Source organism: Vombatus ursinus, unplaced genomic scaffold (assembly GCF_900497805.2).
Source record: "Vombatus ursinus unplaced genomic scaffold, bare-nosed wombat genome assembly UNPS02006779.1, whole genome shotgun sequence".
In the NCBI taxonomy this organism is placed as follows: domain Eukaryota; kingdom Metazoa; phylum Chordata; class Mammalia; order Diprotodontia; family Vombatidae; genus Vombatus; species Vombatus ursinus.
In genome coordinates, this window is record NW_020946557.1 from 13,338,820 (window position 1) to 13,362,394 (window position 23,575).

A 23,575-nucleotide genomic window follows, 5' to 3' on the forward strand; every position below is an offset into this window, starting at 1 on the left:
TATAGATGCTGAAGTGTGTGAATATTTAATAACAAGAGAGATTTAGAATCTCCAAATATAAGGTTGGAGAATGACAATCATTTCTTTATTATACTCCACCTGCATTCATAACCATTTAATGTCACGCAGATAAAGAGCAGTAGTTACATCATACAAAAACAAATGCTTAAGTATGTTTCTAGGTTCATAATCAGAGTGCTCAATTTGGGATGGAACAAACTTGTTTAAATAAAGCCCATGGATTTCAATTACATAGCAGCAAATACAAAAGCATTTAATGATACCTTTAAAACTGCACAACAAACTTTAAGCCAGGGTTCATTCTTTAGCACTGAGTCAAGATAATTTTGCCATAAACTGTAGACATGCTAGGCACCAGCCACAAGAATTACATGGACTAACCCAAAATAGATCAGGTACAACATACACTATGAACAATATATTTTGTAGAAGAATTTTTGGTGCCACTTTGGTACAATGGCAAATGTACTTAACTAGTCAGAAGACCTGGTTCTAACCTTGGACAAGTCACCTTACATCTCTACAGTCTCAGACGTTGCAGCTCTAAAATTTCTTCCCTGGGTCAAAAATCTACTTTATTTTTTCCCTTTGTTGACTTCCAAAATCCTTCTTATAAAAGCCATGATTCTTTTTTTTTCAAAATTCAAAATTTACTTTTTGAAAAGTTACTAATAGTTCCACCTACATGTAACACATACTTTTTTCTTTTTAAAATTGGATATTCTCAGGCTGGGAGGAGGTATCTATTACCCAATGCTCACTCTACACCACTTGTTAGACACTACAGAGGGATAACCAGCAAAAGTAGTAAAACAGTACCTGCCTATAAAAATCTTCCAACCTTGGGAAATTTTAAATTTATTATCCAAACACTATTAATTAAATTTTCCATACTGTGTAACCCAAAACATTTTCTGTTGGTGGTAAATCACATTTCTTAGAACCATGGAAAAACTGGGTAGATACCAGCTGTCAGAAAAATGTCTATGTAACATGTTTTTAAGAATTCCAGAATAGTAAATTTCTTGTTCGGGTGTGTTTTTGAAGCAAGTCACCAGGTAGTATTAGAAGGCAGTCCTTCTGCTTATATAGTTGATAAAATAACTTCAATTCCACCATGCTTTTAAAATGTAAATCTCTAACAAGCATTTTTGCTTTCACTCTATTTCACTTTTCCCTCACAATTCTCATACATCTACTTTTCCTACCACAATACTGACTATATTTCACTGCTATTAAGTCCAACATAAATCAGTGAGCTTGGCAAGATAATACCAAGTAAAATAGAAAGTGACACAATCTATGTCATGCAGACTAATACCAGGTAGGCTACCTTGGTAACACACACACATATTTACACTAAAGTCTGGAATACTGTCAATTTCAAATAAGCTAGAAGCAAAAGAACTTTTATGCCAGAATTCCAGTTCAGTCAAAATCACGGTTTGTGAGGACGAGTGGAGCCACTAGTGTCCAAACATACAGCACAATGCCAATCCAGCTTGAAGAGATTTTCACCCAGACTGAAGTCCATTTACTGGTCATCTCATGAGAAGGCTCATAACTAAAATATTTGGGGGTGGGAAAAAAAGAAAAGAAAAAAAATATATTGCATTAATAGCTAATTCTTAAAGCTCTGAGTTTCAGAATTGGTTAGATACATATGTGTACACATACTTTTTTTTAATCCACAAAACCCCACAGAAGGAAATCTCAGCTTATTTGTTAAGTTGAATGGTATTATTCACATCATAAGAGATTTTGTTTCTGCTTTATAGGAGTATTTATTGAAGGATTAAATGAGCATTTCAAATAAGATTTACACAACATTCAGTAAGAAGCTTTCCCAAAACATTTCTGCTAAATTAAGTGAGGTAGTACTTTATTTGGAATAGACTATATTCCAAAAAAAGCAGTGTCTCATTTAATCAGCACCTTTAAGGAATATATTGTTCCAAACTATTTGTGATGTACATTCTTCTGAAAGCAAACCATACATTTCCCTACATTCTTAAATATCATACACTGGTCAAAGATTTAGAGCTGAATGACCTAGAAGATCAGGTAGTATCTCATTTTGTAGATAAGGAAACTGAGGCCCAGTAAGGTTAAGTGACTTGCCCATAGTCACAGAGATAGTTAAATGTCACAGCCATAATTTGAACCTGTTTTTCTCCACAATTCCAACCTGCTTCTGAATATAACCTTGCTTGATAATTCAATGTGACTTAACAAAACAAAACAAGCTCCTAGGTACTACATAGTTGTACAGTTACTACCCTAAATAGCCTGTGCCATGCTAGTCTGTTTTATATAGGTCTGTCTCTTCTTTCCACAGTAAGCAGTCATTTATAGAATGTCTTTGCTGTTGATTTTATGTAGTATAAAGTATCTCTTCACTTGTGGAATAAAAAAACCCTGAGTTTTTGAACTTTATAACTTTTAAAACTATAGTGAGGCCCTTTTTAGGAAACCTACTTTTCAGTATGTCACAGTCATATTCCAAGCATTTTCAACTACCGGTCTTACTCTGCATTAAGTGGTATGTTATACTCCAATTCTAGTCTGACAGTTCTTCAAATATTTGGCAAGACTAAATTTTCTCCCTTTCACAGAACTTAGCAGGAAATGTAATCTGCAATGCGTTTTAATCTATATATCATCATGCAGCTAGGCTTTTGAATAGTCTTGAACAAAGCTTAAAGAAAACTGCAGAATACTAACCTGAGTTCAGATCCTGTCTGACAATGTGACCCTGGGCACTCACTTGATAACAATTTCCTCATTTGTAAAATGGTGTTAATAATAGTACCTACCTTACAGGATTGCTATGAGGATCAAAAACCTTAAAGCTCTATCTGTAATTTCTAATTTAGTCTTTAATAAATAACCATCAAGTCCAAAGTGCTCCCAGTGGAAAGAAACAATGAAGAACCTTTATCACTTTTGCTTCATTCAAAAATAGTACAGATAATAATTATTAGGGTTTGAAATACAAATCAGTCATAGAAACTTTTAAGGATACTAAAGATACTGAAGATTTAATATTTTAAAATACAACTCTCAAAATGAGAAAAATCTTCTTCATTTTTGTTAGTTTCAACTAAACACAATGAGAAACTTGGAGCCCAGAAAATCATTTTTAGAGCCCAGAAAAAAAATTTAACATTGAATGATGACACAAAAAAATAGAATGTTTGAGAAACTGAAATGTTTGAGGACAAAACTGGATCCCTAGTATCTCCAAATATGTTTAAGACTATAGAAATGAGAAGAAAAAAAGAAAAATATTAACATAATATAGATGGGAAGATGGTGGCATTCTAGGACATAATGGAGCCTAGGTCTCCCATAAACATACCAACTTGGTAATGCTTAGTAATGGTGCTTGAAAATGCACCAGTCTAGAAAAAATGAACAATAATCTATTGTAGAGTACTCCACTCAGCTTGAGGAATAACAAAAGATCAATGGAATTCTGTGAATCACAAAAGATCAATGGAATACTGTGGAGATTCTGAGGTAAACAAGGCTTTGGGAGGGGTTGGCTGACTCCAGTGGCCCAAGCCCAGTGGCAAGCAAAAAGCCTTAGGCAAACGCCAACCTGGGGTATCCCCTGAAGTTCATGGTGCAAGAGAGTATAACATACCCTTTTGGAAACCAGTAACACTAGGAAGCATCCAGGCAGAGCTCAGCATTTTAACAGCCTAGAGTCCATTGAAGGAGGGGTCTAATCTTGACATGATATTCAGGACCAGATATTCAGGCCCTGCCCAAGCCATCTAGCTGCAGAGCTTGACCTAAGTACAAGCCCTGAAAATTAAAATGGACCAGACAGAAAATAACTGAAACCACAAGAAATATTAATCAAAAGACTAGGGGAAAAAAAAGAAAAAAAATCTAAGAAAATTTTTTAAATGATCTAGAAAACAAGTCATGGAAAATAATGTAAAAATTATTTGATGATCTGAAAATCATCACACACCCCCCACCCCAAAAGTCTGGATACTGTATATTTCAAGAAATTATAAACAAAAACTGTACACAATTCTTAGAACTAGAGGGCAAAACAGAGATAGAATCCATCACTTTCACTTCCTGAAAGAAATCCGTAAGTGAAAATTCCCAGGAACATGACATAGCTAAAATCCAGTGCTTCCAGGTCAAAGAAAAAATATAAGACATCAAAAAGAGTTCAAAGACCAAAGAATCACAGCAAGGATCATGCAAAATGTGACAGCTACTACTATAATGAAGTAGGAAAGCTTAGAACACACAGTCTATTTAGAAAAAACTAAATATAATCTTAGAGAGAAAAAAATTGACCTTTGATGGAAGAGAAGATTTTCAATCATGCCTAATTTTTAAAAAGCCAGAACTGAGCAGATATTTAAAAAATGAAGATGCAGGAGCCAATAAAAGCACAGAAAGGTACACAATTAAAAGGATAAAAACCAATATCCAAAAGGGACAAAAGAGTAAAAAAGAGATAGAAAAAAAAGAATAAATGGTTTTGTTCTGTCACAGATGACTGGCAAAGATTAAAAAAAAAAAAAAGACTAATTGGAGGAGTCATAGGAAAATAGGGACACTAATACATTACTGGTAGTTCTAGCCACTCTGGAAAGCAATTTGGAACTATGACCAGAAAGTTACCAAACTGTGTTGCATACCTGTGACCCACTTTTATCACTACTAGGACTCTACCTCAAAGAAACCAAAGAAAGAGGAAAACCTTTATCTTCAAAAATATTCATAGCAGCTTTTTTCATTGTAGCTCAAATCTAGAAACTAAGGAGCTTTCCTCCTATTAGGGTAAGCAAATTATGTTATATGAATTTAATGGATTATTACTGTGCCCAAAGAAATGATGGAATGGACAGTTTCAAAGAAAACAGGTATCTATGAACTGAGATAGATCAAAGTAAGACCTAGGAGAGTAATTTATAAATGGCCACAACATTAGAGGAAAAACAACTTTGAAAGCTGATCCCTTTGAGCAATGCAATGATAAAACCATGAATCCTGAAGTTGAAATATACTACTCATCTTCTCTCAAAGGTAATGAACTCAAACTGCAATGACACAAAACACTTTGGAGCAAGGCCAATATGGGAATTTGTTGAGAGTTTTCTTTTCATTTTTTAAAAATTGTTGCTGTCATTGATCAAAGGGGGTGTGTGAAAGGGGTGTAATATTATGAGAGAGATTATAAATACATGTATAAGTAACTTTTTGAAAAAATCATACAGCATATATATCCTTTTGAGTTAATCACAAATTTGCACTTCTACAGGCCCCAAAATTATCAAGGAATATCTTTATCCTATAAAATTTGCCACTTTTTTGTTTTAAGATGTGCAAACAGTTCAATATCCGAAATATGACCCACACCAAAGTAGAAAATAAACTGTAATTTGCTAAAAGGCCACAGTAATAATAATGATAATAATACTCCAGTATTCACTTTTGTATTGATTAAAAATAAGAGTTTCTAAAACAGTACTAATATTACCTTTATGAATTAGTGCCATTATATCTTAATTTATGCCAAATGCAAAGCTTCCAGAATTTACAAATCTTGGGTTCCTTTGAAGTCCAAAACGTTAAAAACTTTATTAAATACCTGTACCAGTTGGTCAGGGTCATCATGATATAAAGTGAAGCCAAGAAAAGCATGAAATGGAAGAAGGAGTAACTGTAAGTAACACCATCCCTTTCATTGTCTATTGCTCGGTGAACATCATCACCATCATCAAGTGATCCATCATGTCTGGCCACACCATCTTCTATCAGTGTTGATTCATCACTGGTCAAAGTCAGTTTATTAACCTGACTGTTGTTAGATGACCGGATGCTATGGAAGCAGGTAGAAAAGGAGAGAAAGCCATTAGTTTCAGAAAAGTATGATTTAACAATAAGCTGTATTGTTTTTCAACAAAATTTTATGAATAATGCTTACCTTGAATAAAGCACACAACACAAAAAGAGCATAAGTCCCACAATTCCTTGAGCATCCCACCACTGGACAGAGTCTCCTTGCTTTGGAATGCTTGTTGTAATATTATAGCCAATTATGCTTAATAAACTTGGATTGCACTGTCTGTCTGTGAAGTGAATAAACATCAAATCAGAAAAAATCTAAAGACGGTATTTTCCAAAAAAATCTACATTTCACCCATTGCAAAAATTTATTAATTCAGAACTTTTAAGAGCCTATAACTGTGACCAGAAAGTAAAAGCTAAAAATTATGCTTGACATAGATCTTATTATTAAACAAAAATGTACTAACATAGTTAACATAGCATTAAATTTTTCAAAACATTTTATCTATTATCTTTTTAAACCTCATAATGTGTGAAGTTGCCATGATTTCTATTTTTTAAAGGTAAGGAAAGAAATTGAGGCAAAAGTGATTGACCAAAGACCACAGTGAGTTAGTGGTAGATCAGAAGTATACCTCAGATGTTCTCATTCCTAGTTTTATACACTAATTAGTGTTATTTATTTACTGAATACTTACATGTGACCAATCTGTAAAATTGTCAAACTATCCATGCCCTCTTTATCCTGTGAAGTTTTCATCCATGAACTCTAGAAAGTACACCCAATGTGTGCTAGGACCCTTGTTCTTGACAGTTCAGGTGTGCACAAGCTTTCTACTAGCTAGCCTTTCCTCTCATTACATGACCAGCCCAGCTCTCTCCAGCCACAAATCTTTTTTTTTTGGGGGGGGGAGTGGGGTGTGGGGGCAAAGCAAGGCAATCAGGGTGAAGTGACTTGCCCAAGGTCACACAGCTAGTGTCAAGTGTCTCAGGCCGGATTTGAACTCGTGTCTGTCCTGATTCCAGGGCCAGTGCTCTATTCACTGTGCTACCTAGCTGCCCTTCCAGCCATAAATCTTTATGACAACCTTTACACAGTCCCTTTCTGTGGAATTCTTAGCTGGTAATATGCTGCAATCTATTAATAATGCTCATCATATGACTCTCCATAAGCCTTTGGGTGACCAACAACTTTGATTCTTTAGAGAGATTATGATGTATCACATGTACAAGCCACGAGGTATGAAAAGAATACTATTTATTTAAATTTATTATATGTTATAATTCATTTAATTTAACTTTAATTTAATTTAATTTAAAAGATTAGCCTGTATTTCAGAGAAAAGCTTGAGGAAATTTTGAAGAGCTTTTAAATTGCCTCAAGGAAATCTAGCTGGCTTTCTTTTTCAATTCTGGGCCAAGTTCACTCTCTACCTCCATTATCTATCTAAAATACTGATGACCCAGTGTTATGGGCTGTCCAGTCAACTGCATACTAATGTTTTCCTACACAGATAAGGCTTGTTTGAGGAAAACCTTTAATTTGGAATATTCTAACACATCAACTGGGCAAAAATTAAAAGCAGGCAGGAGATGCAATGACACATTTATTTTTGACACCAGGAAAATAACTCCTAATAATCAGAGTTATCCAAAAAGTCAAACAGGAGTTGAATGTCCATTTTTTGGGTATGTTATACTATGGATTTTTTATGCATAATGATTAGATGAGATAGCTATTGAGGTCAATTCTAACTCTGAACTTCTGTGAAATGTTTAAAAAAAAATAAACACAGTGGGATCTAGTATTGTCTGCACTATTCACAATCAATTATGCTACTTATAGAAATATCTACTGAAGAATAGTTTTTGTGAAAAACCTGCCGCTCTCTTCTCAAATTTTCATTATGATGTCTCTGATAAGTGCATGTTATTCTCATAAATTTTGAAAAGATGATAAAATAAAAGCAAAGATGATAAAATAAATTATCAAGTAATTAATAACTAAGGACTTTTTTGGACACATACACCACCCCACCACTCCTTTCTAGTAATAAGGGCTGTTGACATTTTTCCCCATTTGATTTCTTCAGTCTTGTTCCCTTATTGCCTTCAAAATTTTGCCACCTCCAGAATATATTTCTTCCATGTTGCCTGGTGTACTCTAGTGATTCTTCCCATATTTGTTCTCTTTGTGCCATTTTTACTTTGTTTTGGCAGATTTGGGAGGGGTAGAGATTTGGTGTTATGAGTCTAAATGTAGAGGTTCTACTGTCACTGATAGAAAAAAGAATTTGTTACAGAAATCTTTGTAGATATTTTCTATTTTTTATCCATATATTCCAATTTTATTTTTAAAAGGCCCCTTTTGAATATGGTTTAATGGAGTTTCTTACTAGCCTTATGTCAATATTTTCCCCCTCTACTACCACTAGTTTTCTGATGCTATATAAAATCTTACATGAGTTTGTTAGAAGACTGAGTACAAAATTCTATCAAACTACTCTGTAAGATTTTATAAATAATTTTGCATTTTAAATTAGCGTCACCTTTGGCTATTAACCATTTCTCCAAGAACAGTAAGTGTTCACTTATTACTACGGTCTCTAGAATCTTTTGTTCTCATTATGGTGATTAATTAGTATTAGTTAAACTTCCTTAGCAACTAAGAATACTCTACATCACTATATGTTCTTTTATCCATTTTTCTTTATCAACAGCTTGTTAGAAGAGATCAGGATGTAGTTGCTTCAATTTTATGCCATATATTCCTCTTTTTTTTGTTTTTACACTAACAAATTGATTGTCTGACTCTACACAGTTACCAGAAAATGACTCCAACATCAATAACCAGTTATCTTTCCTCTGAAAATATAATCAATTTTTACGTTATTTCAGTGCTTACTCCATTTAGCACCACCTGATTTTAGTCTTAAAGTATTAATGTTCTATAAATGTGATACTTCTGAATATTATACACACTTCTGATCTTTCTCATTTCATATTTCCAAACCACTTTCAAACACTTTTACCATGTTTTCTCCAAGCCCACTTTTGCACTGAAGTCACAAAGTAAACATTTAATGTTTAGTCTCATCAAGTTTCTCAAGAGTCTCCTTATCCTCCACAATAGGTTTTGGCACATAAGACTACAGTTGCCTCCATTATGGTCTTTTTTGTAAATGTCCATCATAAGCAATATAAGATGTCCAGTGTCTCATGAAAAGAAATGTTTTACTGCCTTTGGATGTATGATATAACCAATTCCATAGTTTCTTTTATTTACCTTTTCAAGGGAAACTACAAGATAGCCTTCCGTTTAGTGATTTTTTTTTCTGGCTTCTGCTTTTATTTATAGTATGAATGAAAAGAGCGACATTCAGTTCCTTCAGTAGAATGTCTACTCTGCGATGTTACAAGGCATCTTTGGTAATGCTATCTATTCTATTTTATAGCTCACTTGACTCTAATAGTGTTGACCAAAGTTATCTCCATTGTTATATCTTTTAAGGAATCTGGTAAAATTTTGACATGCACATGAGAGGTCTCTTGTTGGAGGAATACTTTTCAGGTGGAATTTTTGCTAACTAACACTCTATAAAGAGAGATTACTGAGTTTCGAGAAAAAAGACTGTGAGCTTGAAATAAACACCAAGGATAATTCCCGTAACATACCTGGTTCATTCGTCATAGCAGACCAGGTCAGATACATTGTGTAGATTGTGATTACTGAAGATTGCAACAAACCAGATCTTGGCTGTGACTCCTATTAACAATTTCAAAATAAAAACTGCACTTACAATCTGACATGGCTCAATATTTATGAACATTTAGAAATTAGTATGATTTTCAATTAAAAGAAGTCTTCAAATAAATAGCATACTTGGATCTTGGGCAGAATAGACATTACAGATGCTCCAATGCACAGAAGCATGTTGACACTGATGAAGGCCTTATTTTCTGAGCAACTGTCTGGGTGAGTGTAGTAGACAAAGAATAGGACTACAGCAACTAAAGACAGCAGATAATTCATTGCTGTAGCTGATAACAAAGCTGTGAAAAGATATGGTTGCAGACTTAAGTTTCATCACAAATATTAAGAAATATATATAAGTTTACATTAGAATAAATATTTACTAAGTAAGTTGTACTACCAAAACCAAAAACAAACCACGACTACATAGCTGTTAGCTTCATATAGGTTCTAGAAGAATCCTATGAACTTAAACTTTTCAAGAGATCTTTCAAGTTTTAGTATATGCTCTACTCTTATGGGTTTATTGCCCAAAATACACTATACAAAAACTTTTATTTCATATCCCAGACATCACAAATCTGTAATTTTGTCTATATTGGTATTACACCCCCTGATAAAAGATCAAACTCCTCTAAAACTTAGTACATGGTTTAAGGAAATTGCTATGACACCCCCCCCCCCCCAAATTCTGTCAACCTCCATCACATGGGTGTTGGGCTTCTCCAAACTTAGTAAGACTTATCCTTGGGAAACAAAGGTAGTCCCTCACTGAGCCCAAAGTCAAAGGCCTTCAAAACTGGTAGGGCCCACCAAGGTTTGTTTCTTATTGATTTACATTTAATGGTTTGTTATTTGGTAAACAGTATTTGAAAGTGAAGTTCTTATTTTCATTCTCAAAAGGTTTGGCCCACAAAACAACACTGCTTTCTCATGAGCAAAATTTTAAAAATAAACTTTCAAATATATAATAAAATAATTTGAAAGCCTTTAAATATCTAAAGAAAAAATTACATTTCTTCTTGAATAACTCTAAACAGATGTAGTTCTGGGCTCACTATGGCCTAAAAGAAAATGTACAGAAATGCTGTAATAGAAATATATGGTAAAGTCCTCTTTACCTTCCTTCATCAAAAAATGAAGTTGCATATCTGCGAATTTCCCAGATAGCGAAAAAGTTACCAAAAATATATGAACCATTTCAGAAGGAAATCTTTCTTAAAAAGTATTGTATATTTTCTATCTTAAACACAACATGATACACAAATGAGGCATTTCTTCATGACTCGGTATCATTATATGATCATCAATTATTGAACTATGTTGCAATGAATAATGCTTTCAAAAACTATTAAGGTATACAGTAGTATTTATTTATTCTTCATGTTAAACAGACCTAGACTATAACTTCTTTTTTTCTCTCTAGGCAGGCAGGTGTCCATTCTTGTCATTGCACTTGCCTTTCACAGTTCTAAAGCTACAAAACCATAAAATTCTCTCTATTAGAAAACTGTGTGCCTAAAACAAGAGGTAAAAGACTATGGTAATGCCTTAACTAAGAACAAAATGACAAGAGATTTTAATCCAAAGCCACTGGCTCTTCTTTTCGCTTTTCAAAGAACTTTCCCTCTTTTTTTCTGGCTCTACTATGTTCCAGAAAACTGAGGATGTTGGGTGTGTAATGTAGACGATCTGAATATCTTATAAACCAAAAATATCTCTGGGACTGTTTCCTCATCTCTAAAATGAGAGTACTATACTAAACGGCAACTAAGCCTCTTCTAGCTCTCCAAATCTTTGATCCTCTCATCTATACAGTTAATTAAATGAGTAATGTTTTAAAATGAGCCTGTAATATATTATATGCTTGCTTATGCCTTGAAGCACTACAAGTCTTACCTGCATACCAACATCTTGAGTTTCCTTCTTCCATTTTTTCAACCCATGATTCATTCCATGAGTGGGCAAAGTCAATAAGTAAAACCAGCTGGATGAGAATAAAACAAAAGGCTCCTGCCATGCCCACATAAAACCATACTGAAAGAGAAAAAACAGTAACAAATTCCTCTATAAAAACTATTTTGTATTTATTTTGCATAGACTTAAGAGAGAGAAATGTGGTCTCCCTGATGGTTTGTAAGCTCTTTAAAGGAAGGAACTGATTTTCTTTTTCTTTGTATCACCAGCAATTCCTGGCATACAGTAAGTACTTAATAAACCATATGCTAACTGATGAATAAAAAGGAACAGTGATGAAATTTAAAAAAAAAAAAGCTAACTCATCACATAAACTACAACTGAAAGCTAGGACTAAAAAATAAACCTTCATTTTACAAGCTCAAGAAAACCCAGAATAACAATGATGGTAACACATAAAATTGAAGGTAGAACACCTCAAGAGAAGACACTTGGGCTAAGAGTCCAAGATAAAATTTGTCATAAAGAATAAACAACAGAATCAGAGAATATTAAATTTATGTTCCAAATAAAGTTTCAATTAAATTATAAAAGAAACACTAATAGTATTACAAGGCAAAATAAACAGAATATATGAAATCATTAAAGTGAGAGGAAATCAACACTATTATGACTATGATAAATCTAATGCAGACAATAAACATAAGATGACAAAGATCTAGAATGTACAAGGACAACCAAAAAATTGAAATAATAAATATAGCATGACACGATATAAATCAATGTAAACTTCCAAAACCACTGTAACACCAATAACAACTATTATTTTTAATGTCACATAGCATAATAACCCCAACACACACACGCCAACAACCATACCCATACCCACTCACAATCTGAGCAATAACTTACCCAAGGCACTTACACATAGTCTTTATAAGGAAAAGGACAACACTGGGCAGCAAGCAAAGGGAAGGTCTGAATAGTAAGAGAAAGTCTACACACATAGAAAGTAATACATAGATCTAGTGCTAGAAGTGACTTAAAAGGTTTTTAATACCCAGTGCTCTTAATTTTACAAATGAAAGGGGAGAAAGGCTCAGTGAAGTTAAAGGCTCAGTGTTCTGGCCCAAGATCACAAAGATAATAAGAAAGCTACTAAGTAGCAAATTATCATGATAAAAAACATCTCTCAATCACAGTAATCTCAATGGTTAACATGGGGTGGGGAACCTTCTAGGTCCTTGGGTGTGGCCAAGTTGAGTCAAGTTTTACTTGAGCAAGCCCAAGTTTTACAGAACAAATCTTTTTATTAAAGGGATTTGTTCTGTGAAGTTTGGATTCAGTCAAAGGTCCACACTTGAGGATCTAGAGGGCCACATGTGGCCTCGAGGCCATAGGTTTCCCACTCCTGGTTTAGATTATAGACATGGATAAAATGAATTAAATTTAGAGTTATGTACTTTTAGAAAGCTAACAAAGGGATACTTGTCCTACTACTTTAAATTACAGCATTAATTATCATTAGATACTATAGCCATAAATAGAGATTTGTCTTCAAAGCCAGGCAGACCTGAGGTTCAAGTACTGCCTCTGAATGAGCCTGGCCAAGTCACCTAATCTCTCAATGCTCTAGGCAAAAAAGAAAAATACACACACACACACACAAATTGCAGAAAAAGTGCTTACTCTTATTGATAAGGGGAGTTTCATAAACCAACACAATCAAAGGTGCAATCCCTTTTTCTAATTATTAAAATTATCTCACACTGGACCAAAAGGTAATAAGGTTAATGGAGTAGACCAGAAATCCCCCACAGACCCAAATATATATAGTTGATTAATGTTTGATAAACCTATGGCTGTTAAACATTAGAGAAAATAATTAATTCAATAAATGCTACTTAACTGAATAGAAAGAGAATGTAAAATCTGTAACATATTTTATACAATAACTGCCTGATCAAATGCGTAACCATTAAAAAAAAATAAATAAACTATGAGCTTACGACAGTGCCTGATCCATGGTAGGCACTTAAAAGAGAAAAATATTAGGAAAGAGATAACCTTCATGATCCATGATGGATGTGATAATTCACAATAAAAAACATGAAAATATAGGGGAAAAAATAACTCGGGGGGGAAAAAAATCTATTAGCTCTGGAAGACTTCCTTGTCAAATCACTCCCCCACCTCATTTCACAGAGCTATGGTCACATAATAACAGATAATAAGTGCATTATTTATTGACCCCACACAACTCATGGCTTTGGAGAGGGGTTCACAGCACTAAGTTAGTCTGATTTCATCTCAACAAAGGTAATATTCATTAAACTCCTTGAGGAAGATCATGAGTGATTTTGAACACATTAAAATACTGAAAGAATATGGTTATACACTCAACAGTTGGGGGAAAAAATTTACACACACAAATATGTATGTATATATGCGTGTGTGTGTGTGTGTGTGTACATACACACCTACATATAGTTCAGGAAAGAGGCTTTAGAGGGAGATAGAGAAATGGAAGTCACTACATTGGACATAATAGTTGAAATGGATGAACTCAACAAAGAAGGATTATATAGACAGAAAAAGTTTTTTAAAATAAAAGTACTTTGGGAACATCTACATTCAGAACAAAGAAGAGGAGCAAGCGAACAGAACCAAGCAAATGCAGTATCATAGTTGCCAACGAAAAATGGAGTACACAAATATTCAGTGTTCTTACCAGTAGTAAAGGGTCCTTCTGGGATAAAGAAAGCTCCAACAGTAATTGCCACTGCTGCTACAAATTTAAAGAACCAGAATCTAAAAAAGAAAAACATAGATTCTTACTGTATTAGAAATTCAAATATATTTAATATATGATGCATATTTTCAAATATATGTAATTTCACATATACAAAAATTTAAGAGCATATCAAAATAACATCAACTGGTCATGAAACAAGACCTTGGAGGGTTACTATAAAGTGAATATAAGGCTCAACTTCATCTACTTCTGTGTAACTTTAAGAAAAACTGTTTTTCAGGTCCTACACAAATGATGGCATTTTGACAAAAGAGTACTAATGTTCATTGTGTTAAAATACTATCATTTACCTCGACCTTCATAAAGTTGCTATAGCAATTACAACAATGTGAGGAGGTACTTTGATAAGGTATAAAGCACTGAACAAATTAGATATGTGAATATATGAACACTGCACCTAAGGCTGCTACCATAGCTAAAAAATTAGTAAGAGAACACTAACCTTACCTTGATGATTCAAGAAAACCAATGAGCGCAACAAAGGATTATTTTTCCTTTGTGGGAGTCACGGGAGAGAACCTAACTAGGAAATGGATTTTTTAAATTGGTGTTTAAAAACACTAACTAAAGTCAAATGGGCATAGAGATGTATGTTGCGTTTATTATAGCTACATAATTATATCTTACGTCAAGATGAAAACTACCAGCGGCTAGCTGACAAACTCATCTTTTATGTCATTTCATTACTTCCCTCATCTATCACAATATTACATAACTAAAAATACACTGAGAAAATAGTTCAAATGAAGATAACCAGACTCATAATATCAAATCCAGTAGCTTCAGGTCATTAAGTGTCCCCTAATGTGATCCTAATTGAGAAATCCCATTCATAAAAGGTTTGATTACTCACTGTCCCTAACTCTTAGGAAGAGATTATCTTTCATACCATAAAAGAGTAAGGTATTATTTAAGAAAAACTGAATTAAAAAAAAAACCCACATAGTTTAGGTCCTAATTTCCTAAAGAGGAAAAAAAAAACCTTTTAGACACAAAAAACTAGGGAAGTGTCCTTTTTGCATAATCAAGATTTTCTCAATATAGCCAAAAAATATTGCTTTGCCAAAAAAAATTTCTCTTCAGATGACAAATAATATAATATATTATTATTTAATATGCAGTACTTTCAACTACTGGTCCATTCTCTTCAGCAAACAAAGTGATGGTATGCTGCACATGAAAACATTTAGTGCATGAAATGAGCTGTGACACCACCACAGTAAGGCAGATAGCGTTTTAAATAGGTTTTAATTCAAACTGTCCCCAAGATGGTTTCTGCAATAAATCATCATTAAGAAACATCTATGTTTCTCCCCTATACCCTCCACCTCAAGATAAAATTCATTTGTTTCCTATATCATGCCATGATTATAAAATTTAGTTTTTTACACCAACTGCCTACTAAAAAAATATGGCATGCTGGCAGACATAATTCTCTAATATCTGAAAAGCTATTTAAAAAAAATTAGTTTTCTCTACATCCTCAATATATAAATCATATTTTTATAGTTAATTTGATAGATTTTTACATTCATTGATGTGAGTATTCCCTCCAAAGCTGAAGAATGAAACCCATCCACCCTTTCTCATCTTTGTGCAACTCTTGTCAACATTTTCCCAGTAAATTCTCCACAAGAGGTCCCTTTGACATACTGGGAAATCTTCCTGTAGCTCCTGACAATGCTCAGGAAGCAATAAAAAAGAGCGTGCTTCCTATGAGTCTCATTTACTCCATCACTAGCCAATTGTTCTGGTCATGTATTTCTCTGACCATCTGTACCCTTTCTCCTGCTCACTTCTTCACTACTGCATGCCACTAACTATTCACCACTCACCATGCATTTCTCTCTCCACTATCTTTCAGATAGTTCGTAGCTACACACCATCAGTAAAAAACTACTAGGGTTAAAAAGGTGGGTCTTTATTTCAGGGAGAAGGTTGTGGTCTACTCTCAATCTTTTTCAATCCTAAATCCTTTTCATTGTAAATCATCAGTGTCTAAGATATATGTAATAATGGCCCAAATCCAGAGGCTGTTAATTCAAATACATATCACAATCTTGGAATATTCATTCTTCATCTATTGATTTTTCCAATATGGATAATTAGGTTGAATTCTTGAGTAATTAGGGACCTAATTTAGGAGTCTCTACAATGTTCCAGGGCTTGATGCAACTGACACAAACGTCATCTGAAAAAAGAACATTTGGAGGCTCTCACCACGCATAGGGAGTCTCTTCCAGTTGGACTCTTTTGACTATCTGCCCTGACAGTCAAATACCTTCAGAATGTATTTATCATTCTATTTTATGCTTTGCTGTATATTGATAACCAGAGAGTCAATGAACAAAGTTCTCTTGCTTCATTTTCCAGTATTTTCTGTGATGATTTTAAAGGAGTGCTTAGGATGGCATTTTGCTCTATACAATCATTTTAGTTTAAAAGGGGGGATTATTCTGTCTCAATGTCTCCTTTTTAAGTTAAAAAACAGTAAACACAATGAAATCTTGAATTCTCTGTATCTTTCAATATTACTAGCAAATCCATGGGCTGCTGTAGAATACTATGAGGAAACTACCTATTTTCTTTTCATACTTTCATTAAGCATTTAGACTATTCTCATAAAAATTTTATTGAGCTCAAAAAGTAGGCATATAGATTTTTCTTGATTGCCTTTGAGCTATATTAATATGAGTAAGGTTTTCCCCCCAAGTTCCTCTGCTCTTTATATATCTATTTTAAGAATCAGTCCCCTCAATGATCTCAAAATTACTATTAAGCATCTCTAATTTAAAAAACAAGATTTAAAAAAATTTACAAAAATAATCATACCCTTTAATCCAATAATTCAACTGTCAGAAATATTCCCTAAGACTATTAGCAGATGAGGGGGAAGACGTTACCCATTAAAAGGTTTTTATAACAGAGGGAAGGGAATAAGCATTTATCAAACACCTAGAATGTAACAAGTACTGTGTTAAACACTTAACAAATATTATCTCTTTTGAATAACGACATTAGTTGTAACTAGAAATAAGAAATCAGAAAGACCCTACGAATCTGATAATAGGAGAATGGTTAAATTAGCTATGATACTTTAATGTAATGGAAAACTTTAATCTAAGTTTGGACAAATATGGTGAAAATAAGGAAATATAGGAAGATCTCTAATAAATAATGGTAAAGACAGAATCAGAAGAACCAAGGACAAATTATATTTTATGTACCAAAGCACATTTAAATGTAAGTAAGTGCCAAACATGTTTAACTGGTCGTATTAATGTTCACTATTAAGTTTGTTGTAAATCATCTGAGTTTAAGCACTCGTGAATTTGTAAATTCTTTTCAATTTTACTATTTTTTCATAAAAGCAAAAACACTTCACAATCTTAATTAGCTTCTTTTCCATTCACAGAATCTGAAGTTGCTCAGATTCAACTACCAATGTTTTGATCTATGATGTCTGTATTCTGAACTAAGGTCATTAATTTTAGATCATGAAAATACTAAAGTGGACAACTGTATCTTTAAGTCACAGAGAGAATCAGAGCTCATGGTTACTAGTCTTGTGTTTGGGTCATTCTATAGCTTCCTAATTATCATATATTTACAGATATACAGGGTGTTCCAAAGTCTTAAAGCAGTTGTATGCATTCCTTCAGTTATGCCACTTGTATAAAAGACACATACTCCAGCAACGAATCATTTTTAAAAGACCAAGACCTCTCATTTTAGACAAGAAACTGAAACACTACTTTAGAAAGGTTCAGTCATGTATCTAATGTTACACAGTTTATGGCAAAGCTGAGATTAGAATCACAGAATATTAGTTTTAGAAGTATAAACAAATTTAGAGATTATCTAATACAATCCCTTCATTTTATTATTTTAAATGAAGTTAAAGTTAAAACTACTGCCTTTGTTTTTACATCAGTCATTGTTGGAAATTTCTCCCACTTTTTCAAAATAATCATTACAAGGAAAATCAAATAAGCAGAAATACCAGATACAATGATTTATCTGTGTATATGATATTCTGCCCTACTATATTCCTGCCTCTCTGTTTTAAAGGAGGTTATCTGTTAACCAAGACCATTACTGCCAACTCCAAAATTTGACAGGTGAGGAAACCATAACTTATTGTGGTGAAGGGAACTGCGCAAGGAAACAGTGGCAGGGCCAGGATTCAAACCCAAATTCTTCAACTGTAAATAAGCACTCTTTCCACTATACCTTGCTATTTCATTTAATTCTCTCAACATCCAGTCCAGTGTTCCTTTACTTCACATCTACCACAGCTACTAATGTGATTTTTTTTCTTCTTTAATGTTTCAAAATACAAAACACAATTTCCTAACAATGTTGAAGTTTATGTTCTGATAGCCTGATGTGAACAGTGAAGTCATAAGCAGTAATGAAACAGATTTTTTCCCCCATTAGGTAGGAAATAAGTATAAGCTGAGAAATGTTAATTTTATAACCACCAGAAATTTTCCCCAAAACTGTTCATCAAAATTTACTAACTGGGGGAGGGAAGGGAAGAAAAATTTAAAACTCAAAAGCTTATGGAAGTGATTGTTGATAATTCAAAATAAATTAATAAAAAAATTTTTTTTTAATTTTTAACTATCTGAAACTGCCACTCTAGTTAGCTAGCTTTTCTAACCATAAAATGTACATTAAAAGAATATAATCATTTTCAATATTTATCAAAGCATCCTGAACACTTTTATTAGGTTGGCTAAGAATTGCTATGTATTTTCTCAGCTTCTTTTAAAAAAAGTTTAAAACTTACCCATTGTGCACTGCAGCTCTAGGATCACTGCTGCTCTTCACTTTGATCATCAATAAGGAGAACAAAAGGAAAAACATGGCCATGCCAAAGCACAAACGGTATACAGCTTTGTATCCAACCAACACACTACATGGCACAACTCCTGTCCCACTATCACAAAATCCAGGAATCTAGGACAATAAACAAGATGCCATGACCAATAAGAAAAAATGTTAAAATTTACATAAACTAAATACATATAACTAAATTCCTAAAATACAGAACTCCTTTAAAATATCAAGCTACTATATTCCAAAAGCCTTGCTAAACTGCAAAAAAACAAATTCCCACTAACCACCCTGAGTTTAATCCTTTTTAATCATGTAGATTTGTCCTCATTTTTCAAAACTGTACTTTATACTGAGACACTCCACACCAGTAACTAGGTCCCTATAACTCAATCCGTATGAGAATACTGAAGAATACATGTCTTTTCATTTTTCAAGGAATTGATTTGGCATGTCAATTTTTACCTGTTTATTGCTCAGAGAATTACAAGAATATTGTGCTTACAAACCTAAACGTATCAACAAAAAGAACCTCCAACATAACTCCTCAGAATTAAGATGTATTTTTTACTAGAATTATTTCTGACTTTAATTTTACTAAAACCCAACTGTCTAAAAAATTTCACAAGTTTAATAATGGACTTTAATTTTGAAAATAAAACATTTTGTTAAGAAATGAAAAAAAACATTAAGGTATACCAATCACTTGTCATTTATGCCTCAAATACTTAAGAGCCAAACTACCAGTCTCTACATGTCAAAAAAATAAAAACAATAACAAACAAAAAAACCCCCAAAAGCAATTTAAGAAAGGGTTACCAAGAAGTGTTAGAACAAATGAATCTTGAGGGGTAAATCAACCCATACTAACAGCATATCAACATCTTTGACTATGTAATCTATAGTTTCAATCTGCTCAAGTAAAACAATTTTTTTAAATGAAATAAGCAATTAGAATGATGAGCTAACACAAAATAAATTTTGTGGTTATTACTGAGAAGCATTATCAAAAAAAGATCATTCATAGCCCTCTAAAACATAAGAATAGGAAACAATTATTGTCAACTAAGGATTCAAAGTTTTAATAACTCAAATGCAGAAATCTCTCCTTTGCTAGCCTCTTCAAAAAAGGAGCCACTGTGAAATGAAGTGCTACTAGTTCAATATCTACAAAGTATTTTTTAAAAATCAGAGAAAGTAAGAGGCCTAGAAATTACTTACCTTATCCTCATCATTAGTTTTAGAGCAGAAAGGTTAACTCATTTATCCAAGATAATGGATATTGTCATACTAGAATATTTTGATCCCAAGACTATCAGTGGATAGAAAATAAATTATGTCATGTGTGTATGTTTTCCCCCAAAATATGATGTTTAGTCATCCAAGCAGAGTGCTATTTTATTTGGGGAAAAAAAATGATGAAGTAAAATCAATTAAGTCATAAATCACTCCACTGATAATTATATTCCAATTGTATTTCTACTACAAAACCAAACTTCGAACAAACAAAATAAAACCTAACCTTATTTAACTGTTCTTCCATTCCTGGTATCAACATCACACAGGATATACCCACACCAATAAGCAAAAAGAATGCATAAATCAGCCTAGTTACTGTGGAGTTATTTCCACTTGGACAGCATCGGCACAGCAGACATGGAGCACTCCCACATAGACATGGTATCTGGTAAAGAGAAAAATGTTAGAAACAAGTCATACTTTAATATAGAAAGCCAACCTACCCTACCCACAAAAATTAGTGCCCAAAGTTAGAAAGTTTACCAAAACTTGAATTAGTAATAAAAATCACAGCTGTCTTCCAAAAGGTTTCATTTTAAACAGTATTTAATTCAATTATACTAAATATGTTAGAGAAAGGGTGTAATTATTTTTGTGTGATATGCTAAAGAGATTCTTTAGCCTTATTAACCAATTCTATTGATTTTTTTCATTTTCATTTTTTTCATTTTTTTTCATTTCTTCTGCTAACAAAAATATGAATAGGTAAGGTCCCTGAACAAAAAAACACAAACGTGTGGCTTAGAAACAAAACTCATCTGGATTTCCAAATCTAAATCCTGTGATTCTTAAGGTACAAAACAAGGTCTTTGGATCAAAGGCAGTGCAGTGTTCCTTCCATTATACCACACTGCCTACCAAGAGCTTCGCTCTTTTTGAGGGGAAGGAGGAAGGAAGAGAAGATCAATAGAGGAAGCATACATGAAAGATTAAATTCATGTGATTTTGAAGTAATGAACCACTTGAGTCATTAAATGTGGTATTTTAAATATATTTAAATTTAAGTTTTGCCAGGAAGGAATGGAAAAAATTAAAGGGGGAGAAGACAAGAAGGAAAACGATGAAAGTAAGTGGAAAAGGAGAAAGGCATATGGAAGTAGAAGAGAATAAATGAACAGTAATAAGGAAAATAGAAGCAAAAGAATATTAGAACTACTTTTATTACAAGGAAAGTATTTGTGTCATGAAGAGACCCATGCATAAAAAACTACTCTTTGTGGATAGGAGAAAACTTCTCATATTTCTATCAAGGATATGTTTGGGAGGGCTTAACACCCTTTGGGTTTTTAAAAATATAATTAATTATCAAAGAAGAAGTTCAATTAAATTCGACTATTCTAAGCTACACCCTTAGAGACAGAACCAACACCTGTATAAAAATATGGAAGAAGTGAATGTCTATTTTGGAATAATTTTGAGGTATCAAGGCAGTTGTAGGATAGAAGTCTTATGTGGTATATATATAGAAATTACACCTTCCCTAATATGCCTTCCTATGTCATTTTTTTTTTTTTAATGATCATAGGATGGCAATTTAGAGCTGAATAGGACCTCAGAAGTCTAGTCCAGCTGTCATTTTAAAGATTAGGAAACTGAAAATCACAGCGGCACAGTGGCAGACTGGCTTTGAACCCAGATCACGTGACTCCAAATGCACTATTTCTTTCATTTTATCAGGCTGCCTGCCTCCCTAAGTTTTCCCTTAGCAACTCTGCAAGTCATCAATAGGTTTTCCTAAAGGAAAGAAGGGGTTAATCAACGGGATATTTATTCTAAGTCTAAACAATTCACACTTCCCTGACCACATTCTAATCTAGGTACATAAATCGTTCCCTGGGTCAACGCTTAGTATTTTAGGACGTGTTATTACCTTCGTCTCACCACTTGGGCGATGATGACTCCTGTTTGCTTTAAGCACTAAGCAAAACAGTATTCTGACAACAGTTCAAGGTTTATGCAGTTTACAAAAATCTTTCCTGACAACACTGCCAAGTTCTAGACAGAACAAGCGTTACTAGTCTCCATTTTATCTATAAAATATTCAGCTTCTGGGAGGTGAGGTAACTTGCCCAAGGTCATCCAGCTGTTAACACCAACGACTGGAACTCAAGTATTCCAACCTCGAGGGCACTTCCAAATACACCAAGCAGCCGCTCAGCAAAGCCACCTCTTTACCCCCCGCATTTTCCAATATCCTACATCAACGCAATCCCCCTCCCCTAGAAAAACCTCCAAGATTCCCATCTGACGCCCCCGGGGCGCAGCAAGATGCAGAGGCGAGGCCGGCAGCGCTGCGCAGTAAGGAAAGCAACAAACCACGCAGCCCAGGGCGGGCGCTGGGGCCCGGGCCGAGGCACCGAGGGCGGCGGCACCGAGTCCGCCGGGCCAGAAAGAGGCCGGGCGGGTGCATGGAGGGGGTGGGGTGGGCGGATGACGCCGGTCGTTTTCTTCCCTTTCTCCCCAGAGCCCAGTCGATTCCGGCCATGTCTCCCACCTCCCCCACTCCCTTCGCCAGATCCAGGGATGGAGACCGCCCCCTCCCCCTGAGACAACTGGAAATGGGAGAGAGGGGCTCGAGAGGCAACCAAACCGAGAGGCCCCGGCAGGGCGCCCTGGGGCGGGGGCGGGGACGGGGGCCGGGGCCGGGAGCCAGGGCCAGGGCGAGGTCTCCGCGCCCGCAGCCTCCCTCCAGTCCCGGGAGTCCCTTCCTTCTCGCAGCCAGTTTCCTCGCCCCTCTGAGAACACCCGGGGGAACGTACCCAGCTCGCCATGGAGCACAATCCCAGGACACCTCCCATGGCCAAGAGACAGCAGGAGCTCCTGACGCCGTAAAGATGGAGCCAGGCTCTTTTTCCTCTCACAGCTTATTTACCATCTTTCAGGCACTTCCGGCCCGAGCCCCGCCCCACCTCTTTCGTAGGAGCTACGTCATTTCCCCGGGAGAAAAAGACTGGGTTATGGGTGGGCTAGGTAAGCGGTGGGGAGACTGTAACGAATTCAGCGTAGTGTCCGGCTGGACTGTACGAAGAAAAGATGGGGCCTGGCAGTCTGCGACCCCCAGGCGGACCCGTTGTTTGACCGGGTTGTCTGTTCAGTTAACT

At 34.7% G+C, this 23,575-nt stretch overlaps 1 protein-coding gene across 1 annotated transcript; it reads right to left on the minus strand.

Annotated features, from left to right (window-relative positions):
- Window positions 1-41: 41 nt before the first annotated feature.
- On the minus strand, window positions 42-23,367 carry SERINC1 (serine incorporator 1). Its single transcript, XM_027848623.1, has 10 exons — window positions 23,234-23,367; window positions 20,698-20,859; window positions 19,129-19,298; window positions 14,250-14,329; window positions 11,501-11,638; window positions 9,731-9,900; window positions 9,523-9,613; window positions 5,984-6,128; window positions 5,648-5,878; window positions 42-1,585 (listed from the first exon to the last, which is right to left on the minus strand). Exons 1-10 carry the CDS (start codon window positions 23,270-23,272, stop codon window positions 1,450-1,452), a joined length of 1,362 nt encoding a protein of 453 aa, XP_027704424.1. The 5' UTR covers window positions 23,273-23,367; the 3' UTR covers window positions 42-1,449.
- Between the last annotated feature and the right edge of the window lie 208 nt (window positions 23,368-23,575).

What these genes read in the sequence shown, in the direction of transcription:
- SERINC1 (XM_027848623.1), bottom strand. Translation starts at nt 23,272, where the DNA reads ATGGGAGGTGTCCTGGGATTGTGCTCCATGGCGAGCTGG. An exon ending in AGAAGGACCCTTTACTACTG is followed by an intron (nt 11,639 to 14,249) that starts GTAAGAACACTG and finishes TTTCTCTTTCAG; the next exon opens with TATGGTTTTATGTGGGCATG. An exon ending in TGCTATGACGAATGAACCAG is followed by an intron (nt 6,129 to 9,522) that starts GTATGTTACGGG and finishes TTCACTTCACAG; the next exon opens with ACAGACAGTGCAATCCAAGT.